The sequence below is a fragment of the Notolabrus celidotus genome, chromosome 20 (genome assembly GCF_009762535.1).
Source record: "Notolabrus celidotus isolate fNotCel1 chromosome 20, fNotCel1.pri, whole genome shotgun sequence".
Taxonomy (NCBI): Eukaryota; Metazoa; Chordata; class Actinopteri; order Labriformes; family Labridae; genus Notolabrus; species Notolabrus celidotus.
This window is the reverse complement of record NC_048291.1, coordinates 2,406,619-2,429,022: the sequence shown is the minus strand read 5'-3', so window position 1 is coordinate 2,429,022 and position 22,404 is coordinate 2,406,619. Positions and strand designations below refer to the sequence as shown.

At 46.8% G+C, this 22,404-nt stretch overlaps 2 protein-coding genes and 1 long non-coding RNA gene across 4 annotated transcripts in view; 2 read left to right on the top strand and 1 right to left on the bottom strand.

Annotated features, from left to right (window-relative positions):
- The first annotated feature begins 378 nt into the window (after nt 1-378).
- On the top strand, nt 379-14,566 carry LOC117832006 (caspase recruitment domain-containing protein 10-like). Its single transcript, XM_034710949.1, has 24 exons — nt 379-791; nt 3,968-4,216; nt 5,859-5,996; nt 6,209-6,395; nt 6,627-6,765; nt 7,548-7,736; nt 7,860-7,979; nt 8,136-8,261; nt 8,343-8,522; nt 8,605-8,709; nt 9,040-9,076; nt 9,158-9,195; nt 9,278-9,366; nt 9,471-9,517; nt 10,808-10,928; nt 11,081-11,258; nt 11,449-11,572; nt 11,659-11,899; nt 12,540-12,606; nt 12,726-12,828; nt 12,921-13,079; nt 13,202-13,314; nt 13,490-13,605; nt 13,761-14,566. Exons 1-24 carry the CDS (start codon nt 785-787, stop codon nt 13,966-13,968), a joined length of 3,081 nt encoding a protein of 1,026 aa, XP_034566840.1. The 5' UTR covers nt 379-784; the 3' UTR covers nt 13,969-14,566.
- On the bottom strand, nt 12,326-16,374 carry LOC117832007. The gene is made up of 3 exons (XR_004635123.1): nt 16,300-16,374; nt 13,683-13,959; nt 12,326-13,084 (listed from the first exon to the last, which is right to left on the bottom strand). It is a non-coding gene; the product is annotated as an uncharacterized LOC117832007 (long non-coding RNA).
- Nucleotides 15,633-22,404, top strand: part of LOC117832005 (trinucleotide repeat-containing gene 6B protein-like) — a 19,277-nt gene continuing 12,505 nt past the window's right edge. The window contains exons 1-3 of one of the 2 annotated variants that reach the window (XM_034710947.1): nt 15,633-15,958; nt 18,497-18,584; nt 21,301-21,322. In XM_034710947.1, the coding sequence (XP_034566838.1) occupies nt 18,528-18,584; nt 21,301-21,322 (79 nt within the window). In that variant the 5' untranslated portion in view covers nt 15,633-15,958; nt 18,497-18,527. Of the gene's footprint in view, nt 15,959-18,496; nt 18,585-21,300; nt 21,323-22,404 lie in introns of those variants that run through there. The other variant, XM_034710948.1, reaches the window with a different exon arrangement.

Genomic DNA, 22,404 nt, shown 5'->3' with positions numbered 1-22,404 from the left:
TTTGTCTTCCTTTTGCAAACGTTCTGTTGTTTGGCAGCAGAAACACAGTCTGCTGTATCCCCCTCTAAAGGTGAGGATGAAAGTCTGTCACTCATGTTTCCCTGACAGCACTGATTACTAACTGCTCTCCTTCCTTCAGGGCACAAACTCTGAGCTGTGGGTGTACCAGGGACCAGCAGATATTTCTGCTCCTCATGAAACACCTGGAAAATGAGTCAGGGTGGATGAGTCAGACTCTTTCACTCAGTCTGACTCTCTCAGTCTGACTCACCTCTGAGACCAAAACACACACAGAGAGCTGAAAACTAAGACTAACCTTCTCATGAGATTACCCCAAGAAGTGACAGTGCTTTAAGATTAATGCTAAGCTAACAGGCAGTGTTTGAGTGGACAGTCACGAGGTTAAAGCGCCCTCTAGTGTTCACAGTCTAAACGTCACTGACTCCATATAAGGATCGTTTCCAGCCTGACGAGGAGGAAGTCCGCTGGTATGTGATAATGAGAGGGACTTTTCCTCCTCTCTCTCTCCCTCCCTCTCTCCCTCTCTCTGATTGGCTGGTCGGAGTCTTTGGAGGTGGAGGAGCTGGAGCTGTGCGTAAAGGCGCGTGTGTGCGTAAAGGCGCGGGTGTGTGCGCTCCGCTGCTCTCCTGTCAGGTGGACTTCTCTCTCTCTCTCTCTCACTCACTGCCCGGTTTCACTGCTGCCTGGTCTTATGACCTGAGAGGATGAAGAGGAGCTGAAACTCTGCGCTTCACTTCAGAGCAGACTGGAGCAGACCGGAGACATGAGCGGTGAGATCATATTTAACATCAGGACTTTTAAAGCGATGTTTCCTCTTATTGGTGTCTGTTAGTTCTCCGCCTGAGAGCTGCTGACCTACTTTCAGCTGTTTCATGAATCAGTGACAGAGAACAGGGAGGCAGAGCTGAAGCTTAGAGCAGGTGCTGTGTTTCAGAGAGGAGGTGAAGGTCCGGAGTCAAGTCAACAGAGGACAGAAAGAGATCTGAGTCTGTGGAGGAACTATGAATCATCACATCATGACTCAGCTCTTTAACGTGTTTGTTTTATTTCATGACATGAATCATAAAGTGACAGTCTGAGGATCGGGATCTGTGTTATGTGGTTAAAGTCAGAGTGAGAGGACTCACATCAGGTCTCTGAAACTCTGAGGGGCTGCTCAGCTAGTGAACACAGGTATCTTCAAAGTAGTTCAAAGCCTTCTTTATTGTCAATAAACTGCAGTATGCACTAGACATACTGAGGATTTGATATTGCCTTTCTCTCTCAGACCCTAGAAACAACAACAACAGGTAAACATAGGAAAGCTAGAAAAGGATAAGAACTGAGTTAATCAAAATAATAAAATACAGTTTAAAACAGTGAAAAAACTTTGCTATAGTGCAACTTAAAATCAAAGTGAGTGTGTGCGTTTCAGTCCTGAGGATGACAGACCTCAGAGTTGATTTGGGGGCGGGGGTCAGTGACCAGGTTAAGTCTGTGAAGGGGGTACTATGGGAAGAGGGGGCAAAACAAGGAGAGAGTTCAGCATCCTGACTGCCTGGTGGATAAACCTGTCCCTCAGTCTGCTGGTTCTGGCCCAGAGACTGCGTAGTCTCCTTCAGGTCAGGTGGGCTAGTTTATTGATATCACATTCATTAATTCAACTTTTATTTAAACTCAAAGAAGAGAAGGCGAGCACGTAGAGAAAGAAGAGCACAGTTATTATTAGTTACTGATCGTGTCTTTAATCTGACTCAGGTGTGTGCTGCTTAAAACTAAAGGATGGTTCCTTAATTTAAAGAAAGAGACTAAAAGTTTGGAATTTCCTGCAGCTGCACAAAACTTCAACTCTGAAATTCAACACATGCTGCTCCAGAGAGTAATGACAAACAAACAAACAAACAAACAAACAGACAGACAGAGGTGTCCTTTCAATCCTCTCTAGGTGTTCTTAGTGCTGTAAACTGTATCATGAGTTCAAATCATCAGTTTAAGTATTAAATACCCTTTAATCAGAAGACAGGACAGAGGATGGAGGAGGTAAGAGACCTGCAGAGGAAGCCTGCAGGTTGGAGTTGACCCCCTGCTTCGAGGACTTTATCCTCTACAGCAGCAGGGGTTCCCAAACTTTACAGACCGTGACCCCCACTGTCCCTCAAAGTGATTTAATGTGTCTTCATTTAGCTGGTCTGCAGAAAATGACCCTACCTATATGAGCATGTGTGTGTGTTTCCTGTGCCGTTATGAATGAACCTGCTGCTACTGATGCTTCAGATAATTAACTGTTCTCTAACTCTAAACTTAGGAGTCATCTGGAAACAAAGAAAGGCAGAGAACTCATTACACTTTCTGTTTTCAAGGTTTTATTTCAAGTTAAGCGACTATTCCTGTAGATATATTTTACTATAATGGGTAAAATGTACTATTTTGGGGGTCCCGACCCACACCTGGGGAACCCCTGCTCTACAGGAGGTGTGCAATGAAGCCAAACTGACACCACCAGCGTTCATTGTGTTCTTAACTGTGTTTCATCAGTTTGTGTTTTCCTCTTCCATAATTTAACTTCCAACTCAAATCGTTGCACCAATATCCTCCAGAAGGCGGTGAATCAGGAGTTAGACTCCCAGTGGAGAACCAGAGAGATCCAGAATCAGTCTTCAAACTACTGCAGGCAGATCTTCATGAATCTCTCTGTGCCCCAAACAGCCTGAGTCCGCCTCTGATTAGTGAGAAAAGGTGATTCAGGATGAGTGTGGGTGTTTTCACAGCACGGAAGGGGGAGTTCAGTCAGATCCGCGTGAGAACCGAGTCTCTGCAGACTATTTCTGGATAATGGTTGAGATTCCTGACCTGCCTCAGCCTGCCTGAGAGCTCAGGTGGGTCTTATCAGCTGGAGGAGCAGCAGGCTCCTCACTCCTCTTATCTGAAGGGTCAGAGTATAAAACACTTTTATCTGAACATGATTCATTTTTAAGTTTGTGGAATAAAAACAAAGAGAGGTCATGAGAGGTCACATTCATCTAATGAACACAGTGAGTCATGATGTTGGATTAACGCAGCTTCACTGATCGTTCTCTGGATCTGAGAGGACGGGGAAAGTTTTCAGAGATCACAGGATCAACCTCTGCGTTAATCTGTCAGAGTAGATCGATGATGAGGTGGATTCATTCCCTCTCTCCTCGTCTCCTCGTCTCCTCCTCTCCTCCTCTCTCACCGAGGATGAGGCAGCTTTCGTCTGCAGACCCCTGAAGTGTTTTTAGGTGTGTGATGAGTCACGGCCGTGTTTTCATTCCTGCGCTCTGAGGCACTGACCAACAGTCTGCCCCCCCTCTGCTTTATGGCCCCGATAAACACCGTCTCTCAGCTTCACAGCAATAAACTGAGTGTACACACACACTGCTGCACACACACTGCTACACACACACTGATGCACACACACTGCTGCAGAGCATGAACCCAAACTATGTGTGAAACTACTTGTAACTCACGATAGCCTGAAGTCATCACCTCATCACTGATTTCACAATCCTGGACTTAATCACTCAGCTGTCAGACTTTTATTTCGAAAGGGTGTGGATCCCTCACAGCTTGTTTTAAAGATATCAGGCTTCAAGCTTTATCTCTTTCCTTCAGCATCCAGAGAAACAGCCCAGAGACTTCAGGACACCGGGCTGAACGCAGAGGGTTCAGGTTCTCCACAGAGATGTCTTATCTTTACTCTTCTGCACTCTTCTGAAGCTGAGAGTTGCAGAGACACAGATAAGCAGTCAGACCCTCCACAGGAGAACAGTTCATTTGTTACTGGACATCAGATCAGTCCATCTCTCTGTGATCCAGAGAACAGAATATTATTTTAGTGACTGATTGCAGAAGATGTCTCAATGCTCTCGTCCTCTGTCCTCTCCTCACAGCTCAGTCCTTTAAACGGAGCTCACCTTCTGTAACTCTGCATGTTTCTCTCTTGCAGGCGTCACGGTCTGGACGGAGGAGGAGGAGGAGGACTTGGCTCAGGAGGACGTGCGATCTTCGGCCCTGTGGTCAGAGGAGCGATGTGAGGAGCTCTGGGAACGCGTGGAGGGAGTACGCCACAAGCTCACTCGCATCCTTCACCCGGCCAAACTCACGCCGTACCTTCGTCAGTGCAAGGTCATCGACGAGCAGGATGAGGACGAGGTGCTGAACTCCACTCAGTATCCTCTACGCATCAGCAAGGCCGGTGAGATGAGGGGACGCCACTGGGGACACTTCAGGAGTCACAACGTCCCAACAGACAGTCACAGAGATTAGACACCAGATCACACAACACCTGGTTTATTAAAACCATGAGCTCCAGATCTCACTCCTTTAACACAGTTACATTAACACACATCACATTAACAGCCTCAGATATTTAAATCAGGAGCAGATTCAGAAACATGAGCAAAACACCAAAACAAATGCAACGACAGAAACGTCCTGCAGACAGACGAAACAACTACAGTCAAAGACAATGCAGAAAATCCCATTCATGTCTATGTGGTTTTCGGTGTTTCTGCAGCCAGCCTCAAGTGGATTCTCGATGAATTGCAGTTTATAACACTTCAACATGGGCTTCATAGTTTAAGACCGGAGGTTGCCGCTTGGTAGAGAGTGTACAGTGTGCAGAGTGTGCAGTGTGCAGAGTGTGCAGAGAGTGCAGAGTGTGCAGTGTGCAGAGTGTGCAGAGAGTGCAGTGTGCAGAGTGCAGTGTGCAGAGAGTGCAGTGTGCAGAGTGTGCAGTGTGTGCAGAGTGTGCAGAGTGGGGAGTGTGCAGAGTGCAGTGTGCAGAGAGTGCAGAGAGTGCAGAGTGTGCAGAGTGTGAAGAGTGTGCAGAGTGTGCAGAGAGTGAAGAGTGGGCAGAGTGCAGAGTGTGCAGAGTGTCAGAGAGTGCAGAGTGTGCAGAGTGTGCAGTGTGCAGAGTGTGCAGAGTGTGCAGAGTGTGCAGAGTGTGCAGAGTGTGCAGTGTGCAGAGTGTGCAGAGTGTGCAGAGTGTGCAGTGTGCAGTGTGTGCAGAGTGTACAGAGTGTGCAGAGTGTGCAGAGAGTGCAGAGTGCAGTGTGCAGAGAGTGCAGAGTGCAGTGTGCAGAGTGCAGAGTGTGCAGAGTGCAGTGTGCAGAGAGTGCAGTGCGCAGTGTGCAGAGTGTGCAGAATGCAGAGTGTGCAGTGTGTGCAGAGAGTGCAGAGTGTGCAGAGTGTGCAGAGTGCAGTGTGCAGAGAGTGCAGTGCGCAGTGTGCAGAGTGTGCAGTGTGTGCAGAGAGTGCAGAGTGCAGAGTGTGCAGAGTGTGCAGAGTGCAGAGTGTGCAGAGTGTGCAGAATGCAGAGTGTGCAGAGTGTGCAGAGTATGCAGAGTGTGCAGAGTGTGCAGAGTGTGCAGAGTGCAGTGTGCAGAGAGTGCAGTGCGCAGTGTGCAGAGTGTGCAGTGTGTGCAGAGAGTGCAGAGTGCAGAGTGTGCAGTGTGCATAGTGCTCAGAGTGTGCATAGTGCTTAGAGTGTGCAGTGTGCAGTGTAACGAGTGCAGAGTGTGCAGTGTGCAGAGTGTGCAGAGAGTGCAGAGTGTGCAGCATGCTATCAGAGAGAATCATGATGGTCAGGATGAACATTGCGCTGTGAGACGATTACAGGATGGAGAGATAAAAGATGAGTGCAGAGCAGTTGGGGGGAGAAAGAGGAGTGAAGGAAGATAAAGAGAGGTTGAAGAAGAAGAGTGTCTTTACTGAGAGAGAGTCAATCATTCATCAGCGTCATGTTTGAACGACAGCAATCACTGACCTCTCCTCACAGGAGCACTGACCTCAGCCTGAGTGTTTTTATTTACCTCACTCTGTTCTTCCTCCAACAGGCCGTCTGCTGGACATCCTACGGGGTCAGGGTCGGAGAGGTCTTCAGGCCTTCATGGAGTCTCTGGAGTTTTACCACCCGGAGCAGTACACACAGCTGACGGGACAGCAGCCAACGCAGAGGTGCTCCCTCATCCTGGGTAAGGTGGATGAGTCTGCATGAGGAGGAGGAGGTCTGGACTCAGGGTGACTCAGAGTCCAACATTCAGTGTTTAACTAAAGGTTTCTGGAGTCAGACCATCGACCATTTAGATCCTGACCCCAGAGTACACACACACATTCAGAGAACACAGATGAGACGAGTGCATGCTCAGAGAGGAGAGTCTAACCTCCACCTGTCTGGACTCCACAGATGAGGAAGGTCCGGAGGGTCTGACCCAGTTCCTGCTCCTGGAGGTTCGTAAGCTGAGAGAGCAGCTGAGGAACAGCCGCATGTGTGAGCGCCGCCTCTCTCAGCGCTGCAGGATGGCGGAGGATGAACGCAGCCGGGCTGAACGCAAAGCCCAGGAGCTACGACACGACCGACTGCAGCTCGAGAGGTACGTCTCTGTCTCTGTCTTTGTGCTGCTGCTGCTGTTGTTGTTGTTGTTGTTGTTTATGAGGTTTGATATCTGCATCTTCACTCTGAGCAAAGATCCTCTTCAGACTGAGGTTCACTCTGAGAGGAGAATCTGCTGCAGAGATTTAAGATCACATCTCCTCATGAGGATGGAGTGAGTGATGTGTCGTCAGTGAGGAGATGAGAGTGTTTGATGGTTTGTGATCTGAAGGGTCCGTCAGGACTGGGAGTCCTCCAGTCGGGAGCTGGGGAAGCTGAAGGACCGGCACCTGGAGCAGGCGGTGAAGTACTCCAGAGCCCTGGAGGAACAAGGCAAGGCCTCGAGCCGAGAGAGAGAGCTCCTGACTCAGGTAAGGAGCTGCAGGCAGACTCCGTCACGGTCTCTGTTCAGACCGACTGACCTCAGCGCTGTAAGGAAAGAGGATCTGTGTGTCACCACAGACCGGTTTCTAAACTCAATGAAGGTTTTTAACAAGAAGAGTCTTTCCTGAGAGTCTGAAGCAGCCCCCTCTGAGATGAGTTAAAGGTTGACTTGTTCCTGCATTCCTCCTGATCCTCAAACAGCTGTGAGCTGCTTCAGACGCTGTGATCTGACTAATGACAGATCTGATCGTCACAGAGCTGCTCCGGGCCTCAAAGGGTCTGCTGCTCCATGAGGGGACTCGCTCCTGTTTAACACAAGAGACCGCTTCCCAGACAAGATGTTCACAACTAAACATTAACATTCACAGAGACAGAGACAGAGACAGAGACAGAGACAGAGACAGAGAGCAGAGAGAGCTGAGGGGAGAGGTTGTTCATCTTGGGGTTAAGAAAGAAGCTCAGTTGAAACTGTGACTCCAGCTGATCAGATCTGAACACAGAGACCATGTTATCAGCTGAGCTGCTGAAACTCGTCTGTGACGTGTGAACGATGAGAGTTTGAAACTTGTGTTGAGTTGTTTCTTAATATTTGTGATGCTCGCCTTCATCATCATCATGATCTGTTCTTGATGAGCAGCCTGATGAAGAAGAGCTGTATGCACTCTTTATTTAACTCTTTGAAACTTTGAAAGAAGATGTTACTGGAAGTTTGTAGAGATCATTTTCCAGATGTTTGTACTCGACTGCTCCTCTGCTCGTCTCCACGCAGGTAGAGGAGCTCAGGTCCAGACTGAAGGACGCAGACTCTCTGGATCCTCCAGGACTCCAGACCACGTCAGCCAAAAGAAACGACGTGATCTCTAACGGAGTCGACAGTTCCCCTCCTGCTGTACCAGAGAAACCTCCACAGAGGACCGAGGTTCAGAAAGCAAAAAAAGGAACTGAGATGAGAGACTCGGTGAGTTTAACTTCACCTTTAAAGACAGAGTCAGAGGAAGCTTCTCTTCTTCGTTAAACTTCAACACACTGAGTCCTCCTGTGCTTTCTGTGTAAGTCTGCTGATCTCTGTTTTTAACCTCAGGCTCTGATGGACATCCTGCAGCAGGACCGCAGGGAGTGTGCAGAGCAGAGGCATGAGCTCTGTGATATCATCACCAAACTGCAGGGGGAGCTAGAGAGCGCTGAGGAGCACAGGAGCAAGGTGAGGAGCTGCACATGTGCACAGATCATCTTCAGGTCTGATGGTGTGTCAGAAGATCAAGTGAACCCCTTTGGAGTCCCAAAATATCTGATCGTCCTGCTCCAAACAGTCGCATGGAGACAGTTTTGATCTCTTCTTCTTCTTCTTCTTCTGAAGCTGGAGTCTCAGTGTAAGCAGCTCCAGCTGAAGGTCCGGACTCTCCAGCTGGACTGGGAGACCGAGCAGAAGAGGAGTTTGTCTTATTTCAATCAGATCATGGAGCTGGAGAAGGAGCGAGACCAGGTCAGTGTGACAGAGTCCTCTGGGTCTAGTTCTTAAAGCACGCTCAGCCTTTGTGTCTGATGGTCTGAGCTCTCTATCCAGGCTCTGCGTAGTCGAGACAGCCTGCAGCTGGAGTACACCGACTGTCTGCTGGATAAGAACCGTCTCCGTAAGCGCATCGCGGAGCAGCAGGCGAGCCTGGAGCAGCAGCAGAGGGAGCTGGAGAAGGAGCAGGAGAGGAGCCGGGAGCAGATGGAGCAGAGCGTCTCGTCCCTGCACTGTGTGAGTGAACGCAGGAGCTCAGAGCTCTCCGTCCTCTGCAGATCCCAGCACGCTTTAAACATGGGTCCCCTCTGCTCCACAGTCACACCTGTCCCTGTGCAGCGAGGACCAGTGCTACGGACCCTGCTGCTCCCTCGGCCTGGACCTGAGACCTCAGACCGGCAGCACCCGACCCCTGCTGAGGAAGGTCAGGGGCTGAAACTCACACACTTTGTTTTCCTCACACTCACAGCAGAGATGACTCCCTGATCAGGTCTGAATCAGACTCGGTGTGTTCAGTGAGAGTTGATCACACCTCTCTGTGGAGGGACACGACTCTCTGGAGACTGCAACATGTTTCCTCACGTCATTATCACACCTGAGAGGAATGCAGCCGCAGATCTGCAGAGGGAACTTTCTCATTCAGACACAGTGGTATTATTTTCCGCAGAAGAAGAGAGAATAGAGTCTTGTGTAACTCAGCGTGTCGGTACCTGCTCTAAACCACATCTCTTCATCCCTCCTCTCTGTGTTACAGACGCCCTCTGGAGGCCAGACCAACGAGCACTCTGAGGGTAAGCTGAGAGGACAGACTCGCTGCACACTTCACTTCAATCTCATGATTTATGTATCTGAATATTCTGTCTCCTCTTCAGACTCCGGCTCCAACTCAGAGGAGAATCTGCTTTTGTCGGTGAGTATGACGTTACATAGAGGACACAGGATTTAAAGACAAGAAGAAGAAAGTTAGAGTTTCATTACTTTGTGTCCCTCAGACGGAGGACAGTGAAAAGGAGATAAACCGTCTCTCCACGTTTCCCTTCCCCCCCTGTATGAACTCCATCAATCGGCGGTTCAAAACAGAGTGAGTCCGTCAGCCTCCTCCTCTATGAGGGTTCAAACCTTCAGCCTGTTGCATGCCGTGGATTTATGATCATCCTCTCTTTCTTTTCTTTCTGCTCTGTAAAGGTTAGATTTGGAGTCCTGGGGCAGTGATGAGAACGACAACATCACAGGTACGTCTGTAAAGAGCCCGACGTCCTGCAGAGGTCACTCTGATCTGAAGTGGTTACCATCTTCGACACTTCAGTTATGATCTTGTGTGCAAAGGATTGTGGTTGGCTCTCTCTTGCATGTGTTCTGCATCAGGCATCGACTTTCTCCAACACGCGGTCTACAGTAAATCCACATCATCACTCAAGTCTTTGATTTTAAACTCACTTAGACGTACCACAAAGATGAACGACTCTTCAGCCGAGCTCGTTACAGATCTCAGACCTAGAGATCAGGCAGAGCGATGACAAACTGAACCTGGCTTCTGAGTGTCCAACGAGGCCGCAGGATCCAGACTATAGTGGTAGTTGTAGTCTGGCAAGTCCACAGCACTTTGCAGCATTTAGCAAGTTACAGTGGCAAGGACAAACTTCCTTTAACAGGCAGAAACCTCCAGCAGGACCAGACTCATGTTAGACACACATCTGCTGAGACCGTGTTGGAGAGAGGGATAGAGGGAGATGAAGAGAGAGAGAGATGATAGTGGGGAGACGGATAGTAGTAGTTGTAGCAGCTGGAGTCTGGCACGTCCACAGCAGCAGAGATCCAGAGGAACCTACGAGACAAGGGAGCTCAGGGACTCAAGAAAGGTCTAAGAAAAGAGAGAAGAGAGGGAGACCAGAAGAAAAGGAGACAGAGCAAGAAAGAAAGAAAGAAAGAAAGAAAGGAATGAAAGAAAGAAAGACAGAAAGGACAGAAAGTAAGGAAAAAGGAAAGAAAGAGGAAAAGAATGACAGAAAGAAAGAAAGAAAGAAATAGAAAAAGAAAGAAAGGATGAATGACAGACCCCAGAAAGGAGTCTACAGCAGAGATCCAGAGGAACCTACGAGACAAGGGAGCTCAGGGACTCCAGAAAGGTCTATGGTTAGTAACTTTAATGGGACAGGAAGAGTTAAAGTAAGAGACAGGCAGAGAGAGGAGAGAGAGGGAAAGACAGGATCCCAGTGTGTCAGTCTAGGCCTATAGCAGCATAACTAAGAGCTGGTCCAAGCCTGATCCAGCTCTAACTATAAGCTTTATCCAAAAGGAAAGTTTGAAGCCTACTCTTAAAAGTAGAGAGGGTGTCTGCCTCCCGGACCCCGACTGGTGGATGATTCCAAAGGAGAGGGGCCTGATAACTGAAGGTTCTACCTCCCATACTACTTTTAGAGACTTTAGGTACGATGAGCAGGCCTGCATGAGAAATTTTGTGCTGATTCCTCACACGAATCAGGACCTGGAGCAGAACAGTCTAACAGAGTCTGATCCTCCAGGTGAGCAGAGCGAGCCGTCTCTGTGGGACTCGTGCACCTCTCTGCACTCTCACCTGTTCCCCCCTGACCTGGTCCACCTGCCGGCCGTCTCTTCACAACAGCCTTACCCAAGTGTTCCCAGGTACACCTCTCATGTTTCACTTTATACTCAAAGCACCGACATATGGGATGCATTTATTTAATTCACGCACACAAAACGATGAGGGGGATCATTAATCAGATTTCTTTAGTTTGAGTCTTTGAATCCTAACGTCAACGCCGTCTGTCCCTCAGGGTGCCGCCCAGCCCCTCGTCCTCCAGCCCCCCCATCTCACCGAATCAGGGGCGGTCTGGTCTGGCAGACGACATCACCGTGGTAGGAGGAAACCTAACAGGGATCTTTGTCAGCCACGTGAGAGCTGGTTCCCCCGCTGAACAATGTGGACTGAAGGAGGGCAGCGAGCTGCTGGAGGTGTGTGTGTCAGGGGGATGAATGATGTATGAGGATGTGTGTGTGTGTGTGTGTGTGTGTGTGTGTGTGTGTGTGAGACTGCATGCTTCATAAAGAGGTGTGTGCTTCAGATCATGCTTTATCTAAGTGTTGATATTCAGCTCTGCCTGCAGTCATGTGATAACGTGCAGACTTCTGTGTCCTGGTCCAGCTGGAGGGCGTTCTGTTCGGAGGGGGCAGCGTGCAGCTGAACCAGTGCACAGCCGAGGTCGCTCACTTCTCTCTGCAGTGGTGGAGCGAGCCATCATCCCTCAAACACCAGAGCAACCTTGAGGGTGAGCGTCCTCTCAGAGGCTCCAACGTTCATATCAAACTGTATGTCTTTAAACCTCTCCTGATCTAACTCTGCTTTGGTCCTCAGCGTACTCGAAGCTCTGCTCCCTGCGCTCCTCGCCTTCTTACATGGGCGCCGACTCTTTCTACGTGCGAGTCAATCTCAACATGGAGCCTCATGGTGAACCTCCGTCTCAGAGTGTGACCTGTGATGACATCATGCACGTCACGGACACAAGGTTCAACGGGAAGTACCACTGGAGCTGTTCTCTGGTGGACCCACGCACGGCCAAGCCCGTGCAGACGGGAACCATGCCCAACTACAACAGGTAACACCTGCAGTCCTGCTTTGTTCTTACTTTGTTACAATGTTACAGTGTTACAATGTTACAGCGTTACAGTGTTACAGTGTTACAGTGTTACAGTGTTACAGTGTTACAATGTTACAGTGTTACAATGTTACAGTGTTACAATGTTACAATGTTACAGTGTTACAATGTTACAATGTTACAGTGTTACAATGTTACAGTGTTACAATGTTACAGTGTTACAATGTTACAATGTTACAGTGTTACAATGTTACAGTGTTACAATGTTACAATGTTACAGTGTTACAGCGTTACAATGTTACAATGTTACAGTGTTACAATGTTACAATGTTACAGTGTTACAGTGTTACAGCGTTACAGTGTTACAGTGTTACAGTGTTACAATGTTACAATGTTACAGTGTTACAATGTTACAGTGTCACAGTGTTGCAATGTTACGGCACCACCAAGCAATCAAGGCAACATGAACCCTGAAGGTTAGCTGGTCATTGATCATGACACCCAGATTTCAGGCAGACTTAGTGGGCATGTTCTTCTTCTTTATGTGAACCTCAGTGTGCTGTACGGTCAAAGTGATCCCCTCATGCTGTGTCTAAACATTCAGATCTAGGAGTGTGAATAACGTGGATCTTCCTCACAGGGCGCAGCAGCTGTTACTCGTGAGGCTTCGTAAGATGGCTCTGCAGCAAAAGGACTTCAAGAAGAAGGTGCTGATCTTCTCCGGACACAACATGAACAGCAGGCTCAGTTTGACACACTGTGCTTCATTAAAGTAAAACATATCTGTGACCTCAGTAAACATCAGATGTTATTCTCCTTCCTGTAGTTCATGAAGAAAGGATCTGGACGCGTACGATTGGTCAAAGCGGTGGACCCTGGAGGCCGTGGGATCGCTTCCACTCAGCCGGTCCTCTTCACGCTGAGCAAACGTAAAGCTCCACACAGAGAGAGATATGTAGTGTGTGTTTAACAGGATGTGTGTGAGTGTGTACTTGGTGTTAACGTGTGACCGTCCTCTCAGGTCACGAGGAGCACCTGATCCCGTACAGCGTGGTGCAGCCGGTTCAGGTTCAGAGCAAGCGGCCGGTCATCTTCTCGCCGTCGCTCCTCTCCCGTGGACTCATCGAGAGGCTGCTGCAACCTGCAGAGTCTGGGCTGAACTTCAACACCTGTCCACCAGGTGTGCTGCAGACACACACACACACACACACACACACACACACACACACACAGACACACACACACACACACACACGTTACAGAAAGGTGGTTAAAGGTTCACCTCGTTCCTCTGGTTTGCAGAGCCGATCCAGATTTCAGAGAGGAGGGACAAGAGAGTCTTCTTGTTGGATCCTTGCAGTCCAGAGCAGACTCTGGGGATCAGGCTGCAGTCCATCCAGGAGGTCCTGAGCCAGGTAATGACAAACACTGCTTCTGTTTTTAAAGATAATCTAACAAACAGTCACTACTTCTGTCCGATGACTGCCGTCTCCTCATACATACGCACACAATGTAATGAAACCAGTCACGTCTAATGTGTTCATTTAAGGGAGCAGTAGTCATCACACACTAATCACATCTCTGTCTCAGGACAAACACTGCCTGCTGGAGCTCGGCCTGCAGAGTGTAGAGGGTTTATTAAGACAGGGAGTCTATCCCATCGTGATCCACATCCGCCCCAAGAACAAGAAACACAAGAAGCTGAGGTGAGCAGGGTCCTCTGTGTTCAGCTGCTCAGTGAAACAGTGAAAATACATCAGATATATAAAACAAATGTTCTTACCTCACATATCTGAAAATTCTTCTGTTTTTAGTGGAGCATTATTTACTCTAACTTGTGACCCTCTGAACCTGGTAACAGGAAGTTCTTCCCACGCTGTGGCGAGGACAGCATCATGGAGGAGGTGTGCCAGGCCGAGGAGCTACAGCTGGAGACGCTGCCCCTCCTCTACTTCACCCTGGAGCCCAACACCTGGAGCTGCACCGACGAGCTGCTGGCAGCCATACGCAACGCCATCCACAGCCAGCAGAGGGCAGTAGCATGGGTCGAGCTGGACAGGCTTCAGTAGGAGAGAGAGAGAGAGGCAGTCTTTATTCATCAGCTGCTAAAAAGCATCCATGCTTCTATCACAGGTCACCTTTCAGGGTTGGATCATCACACACAGGCATGGAGACCGGTACCTCATGACTCTCTCATGTGTGACCCAGCTGGACTGGCTTCAGTGAGAGAATAACCCAAACCATAAAGGAGCACGTTGAAACAAACCTACCTGATGTTGGCTCCTCTGCTCACTACATGTTTTTGTCACATAACTGTACTTCAGAAAATAATCTTACTGATCACATACTCACAAACAGAGATGTACTGCAAAGTATCAATATGTATATCTTTATTTTGTTCCTCCAGTTAAATCTGTATTTTTTAAAGGCTGATATTTTAATAACATGAACTCCAAACTGACGTCAGTTTATCCACCTGACCCTTGGTTTTAAAGCAGTGTGGTTACCTGGAGAGTTTTTATGTATGACTGACAGACAGATAGTGCTGCATTATTTACACTACACTGTGCACCAGAGGGTGATGTTTAATATAATACGTTTGTTTTGTACTGCCATATGTTATTTTTTATTTTGTAACTGGTTTATAAAATAAAGAATACAACAGAACTGCCCCACATGCCTTTTTTTATTGCCATTAAATACGGTTCAATGTAGAAATTACACCAAGAGTTTTTTTTTAGTCAAGGTCACTAACACTTATTATTCATTCTAAAATAAATAAATACAAAATATAAACAAGTAGTCCAACAAGGATGAATGCAGTAATTACAGTTGTTATTAAATAAATGAGAGCTTAATATTTTAATAAGACTCTGTGTGTTCTCAGTGTTTGTCAGAGAGCAGCTGGTGTCACTGTAAAGCCTTCATTCCTGCATACCTTGAATCATCCTGGAGTTTGTTTACTTATTTACTCCCCATGTGTCAATGACGTCATGTTTCCAGTATTAAATTCAGCAATATTAGAAGGTTCCTTTAAATGAAAAATAAAGAAATAAAATAAGACTTTGAATTCTCCCTGGAAGTTGAAGATCTTGGGTGTCTCACATTTTTGTATACATTACAGAAACATCCCAGTGTTCCTTATATCAGGAGGAATGCAATAAGTTATTGAATAAATGAGAGCTTAATCTCTGAATAAGACTCTGTGTGTTCTCAGTGTTTGTCAGAGAGCAGCTGGTGTCACTGTAAAGCCTTCAGTCCTTCATACCTGGAATCATCCTGGAGTTTGTTTACTTATTTACTCCCCATGTGTCAATGACGTCATGTTTCCAGTGTTAAATTAAGTAATATTAAATTAATATGCAAGGTCCCTTTACATGAAAAATAAAGAAATAAAATAAGACTTTGAATTCTCCCTGGAAGTTGAAGATCTTGGGTGTCTCACATTTTTGTATACATTACAGAAACATCCCAGTGTTCCTTATATCAGGATGAGTGCAGTAATTACACTTGTTATTGAATAAATGAGAGCTTAATCTCTGAATAAGACTCAGTGTGTTCTCAGTGTTTGTCAGAGAGCAGCTGGTGTCACTGTAAAGCCTTCAGCCCTTCATACCTTGACTCATCCTGGAGTTTGTTTACTTATTTACTCCCCCTGTGTGTATGACGTCATGTTTCCAGTGTAAAGCGCCCTCTGGTGGGCAGTCTGCGCAGGCGCAGTGCTCCTCCTCCCCTCTCTGATATCAGAGCTGCTGAGCTTCACAGAAGCAAAATGGCCGACAGTAAACTAACCGATCGTACAGCGTCTGACAGTCATCAGGGGGTTCTGCATGTTTTGTTTACAGCTTGAGGACTACAGGGGCTCGAAAAGGATTCTCGCCTTTCCTCAGTTTTTTCTACGGTTAATATTTGAGTTTTCGGTGATGTCATTTCTTATTAAATTAGCCTTGAACGCCTCGAAGAACTAGCTCGTTAGGCTAGCTCCCTTGCTAGCCTGCTAGCGGTGGGTCTGCGAGGATTTCTGCACAGAAGCACTTTATGTCCTCTGTGATTCCCGAGGTGAGTGTTTAACACCAACCTGACACTCTTTCAGTCCCTTTGCTGCTAAATACTGTCAGCAGTTTGTTGATGTTTTGAGCTAGCAGCACATTATGTTCCTGAGGTTAGCTTGTTTAGCTTGTTTAGCTCTGCTGGAGGATCGTCACTAAGTTGGTGGTTAATGTGGCCCAGTCCGCCTCACCGGAGCACCGGGCTACTGTCCGCCCGGTAACCCACCTGGTAACGTTATTATGTCTCACAGCTCAGCGTTAACATGCAGTATTAATGGGGTGTGTTGTTTTGACTGCAGGGAAGCTCGGTAGCTTATATGAAGTGCGCAGAGGTGAGGCAGGTCAGCTCACCGCGAGCCTCTGCAGGTGACGGGCGCGTGCTCCTCAGCTGCTGTAGTGTAGATTAACTTCAGTTTAGGACTCACCTGCAGGGCTGTGCACAGACAGGTGAGCAGGGGTACCATGGGCCCCCCTGTAATCTGACTGGACACCCCAGGTGCCACCCTGAAACCCTGCGCTGTGATTGGTTGTTTGGCTGGTGAGAGGCGGGGCTTATGTTAGATCAAGTATTTGAACTGGACTCTCAAACAGGCTGCTTGTTTTTGTGTTTCAGTGGCTCAGATTCTCTTGTTTGTGCTTAAAATGTAGAAAATACTTTGCAGGTATAAAGGAGGAGATACCTGGAATATATATTTTACATGCACACGCAGAAGCCTGATTATTCAAACACCTGTGTGCATGATAAACACTTGTATCCTGGTTCCTAATTACTGCATTGTTTTTGCAGAGACGCCTGCAATTTTGAAGTCTGAGAAAAATTAGACAACTTTAGTTTAGCATCCTTAAATTCCAACATTGCGTTGCAGAAACAATGAATCCACCTCATGTTCAGTGACAGCAGATATTAAACTGCCATATGTAGGAGAATAATAATAATAATAATAATAATAATACTTTATTTATATAGCACTTTTCAATACAAGTAACAAAGTGCTTTTAAGTTGGCAATAAAAACAAAAAGTGTAAAGCAAAATGAAGTGATTAAAAATAAAGGAAATAAAAGCTTAAAAACATACAAACTTATGAAACATGTAAAAATGTGTCTTGAGTAATGACATAAAACACGGGACTGACTCTGCAAGTCTGAGCTCCTCTGGCAGGCTGTTCCAGAGTGTAGGGGTCCTGACTGAAAATGCCCTGTCCCCTTTAGTTTTCAGTCAAGAAGGCATGGAAGGGTGAAGATATGCAGCCATGACTGCTCTAAGCTTCCAGTTACATTCTATACATATATATTTATATTCTAATTCTTTTATTACTGCAAGATAAACGCTGCCACCGCTGTGTTTGTTTTGCTGATACGTCACTTGCACAGGCAGCCAGCAGCTGTCAGAGACCGGGGTCAGGTGTATACGTGCCACAGTGTCCGGTTTTCTTCAGGTTGTAAAATCTGGTTTCTCAAAACCTTTAAATCCGGATTTGATGTCTACATGCACAGACATAAAACCGGGAAGTTGGAGTAAACACACTGTGTATTTTGGACAGGTAGTTTGCTCCTGCAGGTTTTAAGTACATGAAATGTTGTTTTTGAGTCTTTAAAGTACGAGTCTTAGAAAATACATCTCTTAGATGCTTTAATGTAGGTGGTTAAAGTAGAGATGATTAGCGAAGGTAGAAGGGGTTAATACATGTCCTTCATAAGTCCCCCGGTTGGGCCACCTGAGTCATACAGCCTGGTCACGCCCCTGCTCACCTGAGTGAAGCTCCTGGTTCCTCGTATCTGCGGGGTCAGGTTGTTTTTGGTTCCACTGTGGCGGCTGTGACATCTTCCTCCCAGGTGTTGTAAGTCAAACACTGATTATGGAGCTGATGTTCTCTGCTGTATGAGTGTGTGAGATATAGTAAAGAGGTAAAGCCCAGTCAGCGTTCATTAGCTCAGTGTGACATCATGATGCTAATAACGTACAGCACAGAAACACTGAGGCCAGTCATATCCACGGCGCTCTGCTTCATGGGATCACGTTACTTTTCCACATATAACCCTACATGTGGGTTTCTCTCCACACGCCGTGCTTCCTGTGGGCTCGGGGAGAAGCTGCACATCTCAGAGGTTTACTTTCAGCGGTGTGAAGTCAGAGAGAGCGTGCCTTTTTAATAACACATCACCTGTGATCAGCTGGTGTAACGTGGATCAATCAGCCGCTCTGATCTGCTGTAATGAAAGAATCAAACTCCTCAGAGTTCACGTGTTTGTTTGGCTGCAGCTCGTCGTGTCTGTTGGTTGAAATTGCGATCGTATGCTGCTTAATGAATTATGCAGAAAGGAGCGAGGCTACCAGGGCTGTTGTCAAGCTGGCCCTGGTTAACATTACAGTCCTTTTAACATGAACTGCATGAGACAATATTCAGCAGTCATCAAACACGGCAGCATTAAATCTGAATCCTTGTATATGTGTGTATTAAAGATGTTGGTATGTTTCTGTGAGTGTTGGATTACTTGAAGTATGGACTGAAGTGTGACATTAATAATTGAATGTGTTCTCTTCTTCAGATAGGAGAATCAGGAAAGGGAACAGTAGTTCATGGAAGACAAGAAAAAGAAGAAAGAAGATAAAAAGAAAAGGGAAACCTCTCAGAAGGTAAGGACTGGAACCAGAGACACACAGATGACTCCACTCCAGGAGTTCTCTTAAGGCCAAATTCCACCAGATCCGTGTCCGGTCCACCTCCGATCCATCACGTCACTGGATCTGATAGGTTTCTATTCTAGTCAATGTGTTAACTTCCACTGGATCCGCTCCGTTGCGTTCCGGCTGCGTCTCTAATCCGTCAGGTCTGAACCCTCTGGGTCAGATACGCAAGACTTCTATGTTCATGCCGGAGCACGACGCATCAATCTCAAAAGAGCAGATGGAGCGGGACAGGAAGTCAGGTTTCACCAAAACAAAATAAAAACATCCGGTTAATTTTCAGAATCAAACACTCTGTGTTATCACCAGATCGTATTTCACAACAACAAACCAAAGTCATGATGAGCGGAGCCAGGCCTGGAGTCAACAGGTCAGAGGTTTTCAGAGGACCAGAAAGACAACATGGATGAGGAGAGGAGGAGGAGGAGAATCCTTGATTCAGTGATTGCTGCAGGGAAACCTGGGTCACATGACTCCAGTTGTGCGGCGGTCCTGCTCCGTGCTGCGTTCTGAAGACGCAACCGGTGGGTTTTGACGGGCGAGAGACCGCAGCGGATCGGAGACGGACAGGACTCGGATCTGGTGGAAGTCCTGTGTTAGGCTATGTTCACACTGCAGGCAAAAGTGGCCCAAATCCAGTTTTCTCTTTGTGGTGAAGTGACCGGGTCAGATGTTTTAGAGGCAGTGTGAACACTCAAATCTGGCCCACTTCCATATGTGGTCCTGAATCAGATACAGATCAGATGTTTTTTAATGCGACCTCAGTGTGAACGGCCAAGGCAGATCTGATGCACATTTGAAACTTTCCAGCACTTAATAGACAGAGATGGAGCGCCTCACTTGAGTGTCCTGTTGAAGGAGTCGGACGTTTTGAATAAACTCTGTGAAACTATTAACGTCGCAGACCCACCACTCCTGACTCCGTGTCCACATCCACATAGACCTTTCAATCGTGTTTGGGTCCACAGCTCCACAAAAAGCCGAAACAAGCGATTTGTCTCTCTTTCTCTTTCTACTTGACCTCCTCCACACTCGGTCATTCATTCCCCGGCTCCCACTGCACAAAAACTTTGTAACAAAGGGGAAAATGCTGACTTCCTCCATGTTTACATTTGTGAAACAGCTGCATGTCACGTCATTGTGACTGTTCTTTTGTGCATGCGGAGCAGCTCGGAGCCTCAAACAGTTCACACTGGAATCAGATACAGGTCACATTATAGATGGTGATGTGAACGGGCAAACAAGAAATCAGATCTGAGCAAAAAAATCTGAATTGAGCTTTAAAGCTGGGGTTGGTGTTCAGATTTAGATCCACTTTTTGTTATCCTGGTTAAAATGATCTTTATGTCCTGATGGTAATCAATACATAATGTGTTCTTTAAAAAAGAGGTAAAAAAAGCTGCTATCTACAGCCGGAGTAAACCTGGGAAAACACCAACCAATCACCGTTTTTTGGGTCCCAAAATTTTAAACCAATCAAATCCCGTCCTGCCGTTCTGCCCGCCTCCTGCAGAGCGTACATTTCCCCGGCGTTCACTCCCCGTCTCCTGCCTCTGCTTCCCCTGACTCTACTGACTGCCCCTCTCGCTCCACCTCGGGCCTGTCCCCTCTGACCCCATGAGGGGCTTTGCTCAGGACTGTAGTCCGGATCAGAGTCTAAAAAGCTCTCACCACGGGGGCTCTGACAAGCAGAAGAATTAATGACATTCAGTAAGTCCTACAGAAAATGTAGATGTACTGTAGCGTCCGTCCGGACGCTGTAGGGATGACGAGCCGATTGGTGAACACGTTGATCTTTAATAACCGGTCACTGTCGGCCGTTACCACGCCAACCAACAAAGCAACAATCAATGTTTGAATGAATGAAGAACTTCTCCTCTTGTCTCTCCTCTCTCCCGCTCACACACTCTACACCTCTCCTGATGCCTTCACTGACTGTCAACACTGTAGGAATTAAGAACCTCTGCACTGAACAGGTTTAACAAACAGTAGAGCTGTTACAGTGTTATATATGTGTTATAACTTATCTCCTGATATCGTGTCAACAGTACAACTGGATAATGCTAGTATGACAGTTGTGAGTGCTAACAGCAGCCATGTTTGTTTGTGTTTTTAACTTTCACTATGAGAATGTTTTGGTGAGGACCGGTTTTGAATCAGTCACCATCATATGTTCATGAATCAGCGGCGCTCGTTCATGTGAGCGGGGGCGTCGTTTTGGAGGAGCTCCGAGGGGAGGGGGGGAGGGGTTAGACGGAGTCATGAGGAAATGCTACATTCAAATTCATGCTAGTTTTCCGAGACTGCCAACCCCAGCTTTAAGCCTTGCAGTGTGAACGTAGCCTTAGAGAATCTGTGATCCGTCTCCTGTTGTAGGAGTCAGGATAATATAACTTGGATACATATTTTAGGTAACTGAAGTGTCTGTCTTAGTGCTCCTGAGATGTTTGGATACTTAAAGACTTAAAGCACACTATCGTGCCATTTTTTGATTTTTACTCCAGCATCACCTTTTCTTAATGTATTTCTCAGTTGTGGTTAAAAGTCTACGGTCAGGTGAGACTACAGTCTCAGGACAGCTGGTCAAAACAAACAAATCATCATTACTCCTGTGGTGACGTCTCGTCCATGCTGTCTCTGACTCTCTTGTTTTTTTGTGTTTCAGGTGCCAGAACAGAAAATCAAAGGTACGTTTTTCCCCTTCTTTGTGTTCTTACAGTAAATATTCAGTCTTCAATCATACTTGTGGTTTGACTTCAGCATCTTGTTGGTATATAAACTGTAAGGAATGTTACCCTGTTGCTTTAATTAATGACTGAAGGAATGATCAAATAAGGGTCACGATTGCTCCCAAAATATTTTATATTTGAATCTTAATCTACTGGTGTATCTCAGACAATTAGAATACATTGTGAAAAGTGAATTATTTTTAATTGTTTTTTCAGGAATAAATTCCAGACTCATGTTTTTATTTTAAGTTTGATTATTTTGGCCTACAGCTCAAACAACAAAACAAAAACCTATCTCCATATTAGAATATTTCATTTAAAGTAGATTACTGATCAAACAGCAGATCTCTCTAGTTCAGTAAACTTAACCTCAATCATGGTGAAGACCTCTGACCGGACAGTCATCCAGAAGACCATCATGGACTCCTCCACGATGAGGGGGAGCATCAGAAGCTCTTAGCTGAACAGAGAGCTGTGTGAAGAAGGTTAATGTGAAGCTGACTGGAAGAGAAAGTGTGGGAGGAAAAGTCGAGAGCTTCACCTTTTAAAGAGCTTCACCAGGAGCGGACTGAGACTGGAGTCAGAGCATCAAGAGCCACCCCACACAGACCTCTTCAGGAATGAGACTACACCTGTCACATTCTTCACATCACTCCTGATCCAGAGACCATGTCAGAAGAGTCTGAAAGAGAGCTGGACGATTGAAAGTTAGCATTTCATTCAAGGTCCTACAGTCTGAAGAGAGGAGAGGCTCAGAGTCCAAGTGTTTGAAGTCCAGAGTGAAGTCTCTGCAGTCTGTGATGGTTCCAGGGGTCATGTCATCTGCTGGTGTTGGTCCTCTGTTTTATCAAGTCCACACAGCGTCTACCAGGAGACTCTGGAGCACCTCTACCTGCAGGACGCTGCACCTGCCCACAATGCCACAACTACCAACTCCTGGTTTTCTGATCGGGATGTTTCTGTCTTGGTCATGGAAATATTCTGATACTGGATTTCTGATTTTTATGAGCTGTGAGCCAAAACCATCAAACTTAAAATGG

Bases quoted from the DNA above. Each gene is read 5' to 3' on its own strand.
- LOC117832006 (XM_034710949.1), top strand. The intron at 8,262-8,342 runs GTCAGTGTGACA...CTCTCTATCCAG, and splicing joins TGGAGAAGGAGCGAGACCAG to GCTCTGCGTAGTCGAGACAG. The intron at 13,080-13,201 runs GTGTGCTGCAGA...TCTGGTTTGCAG, and splicing joins CTTCAACACCTGTCCACCAG to AGCCGATCCAGATTTCAGAG.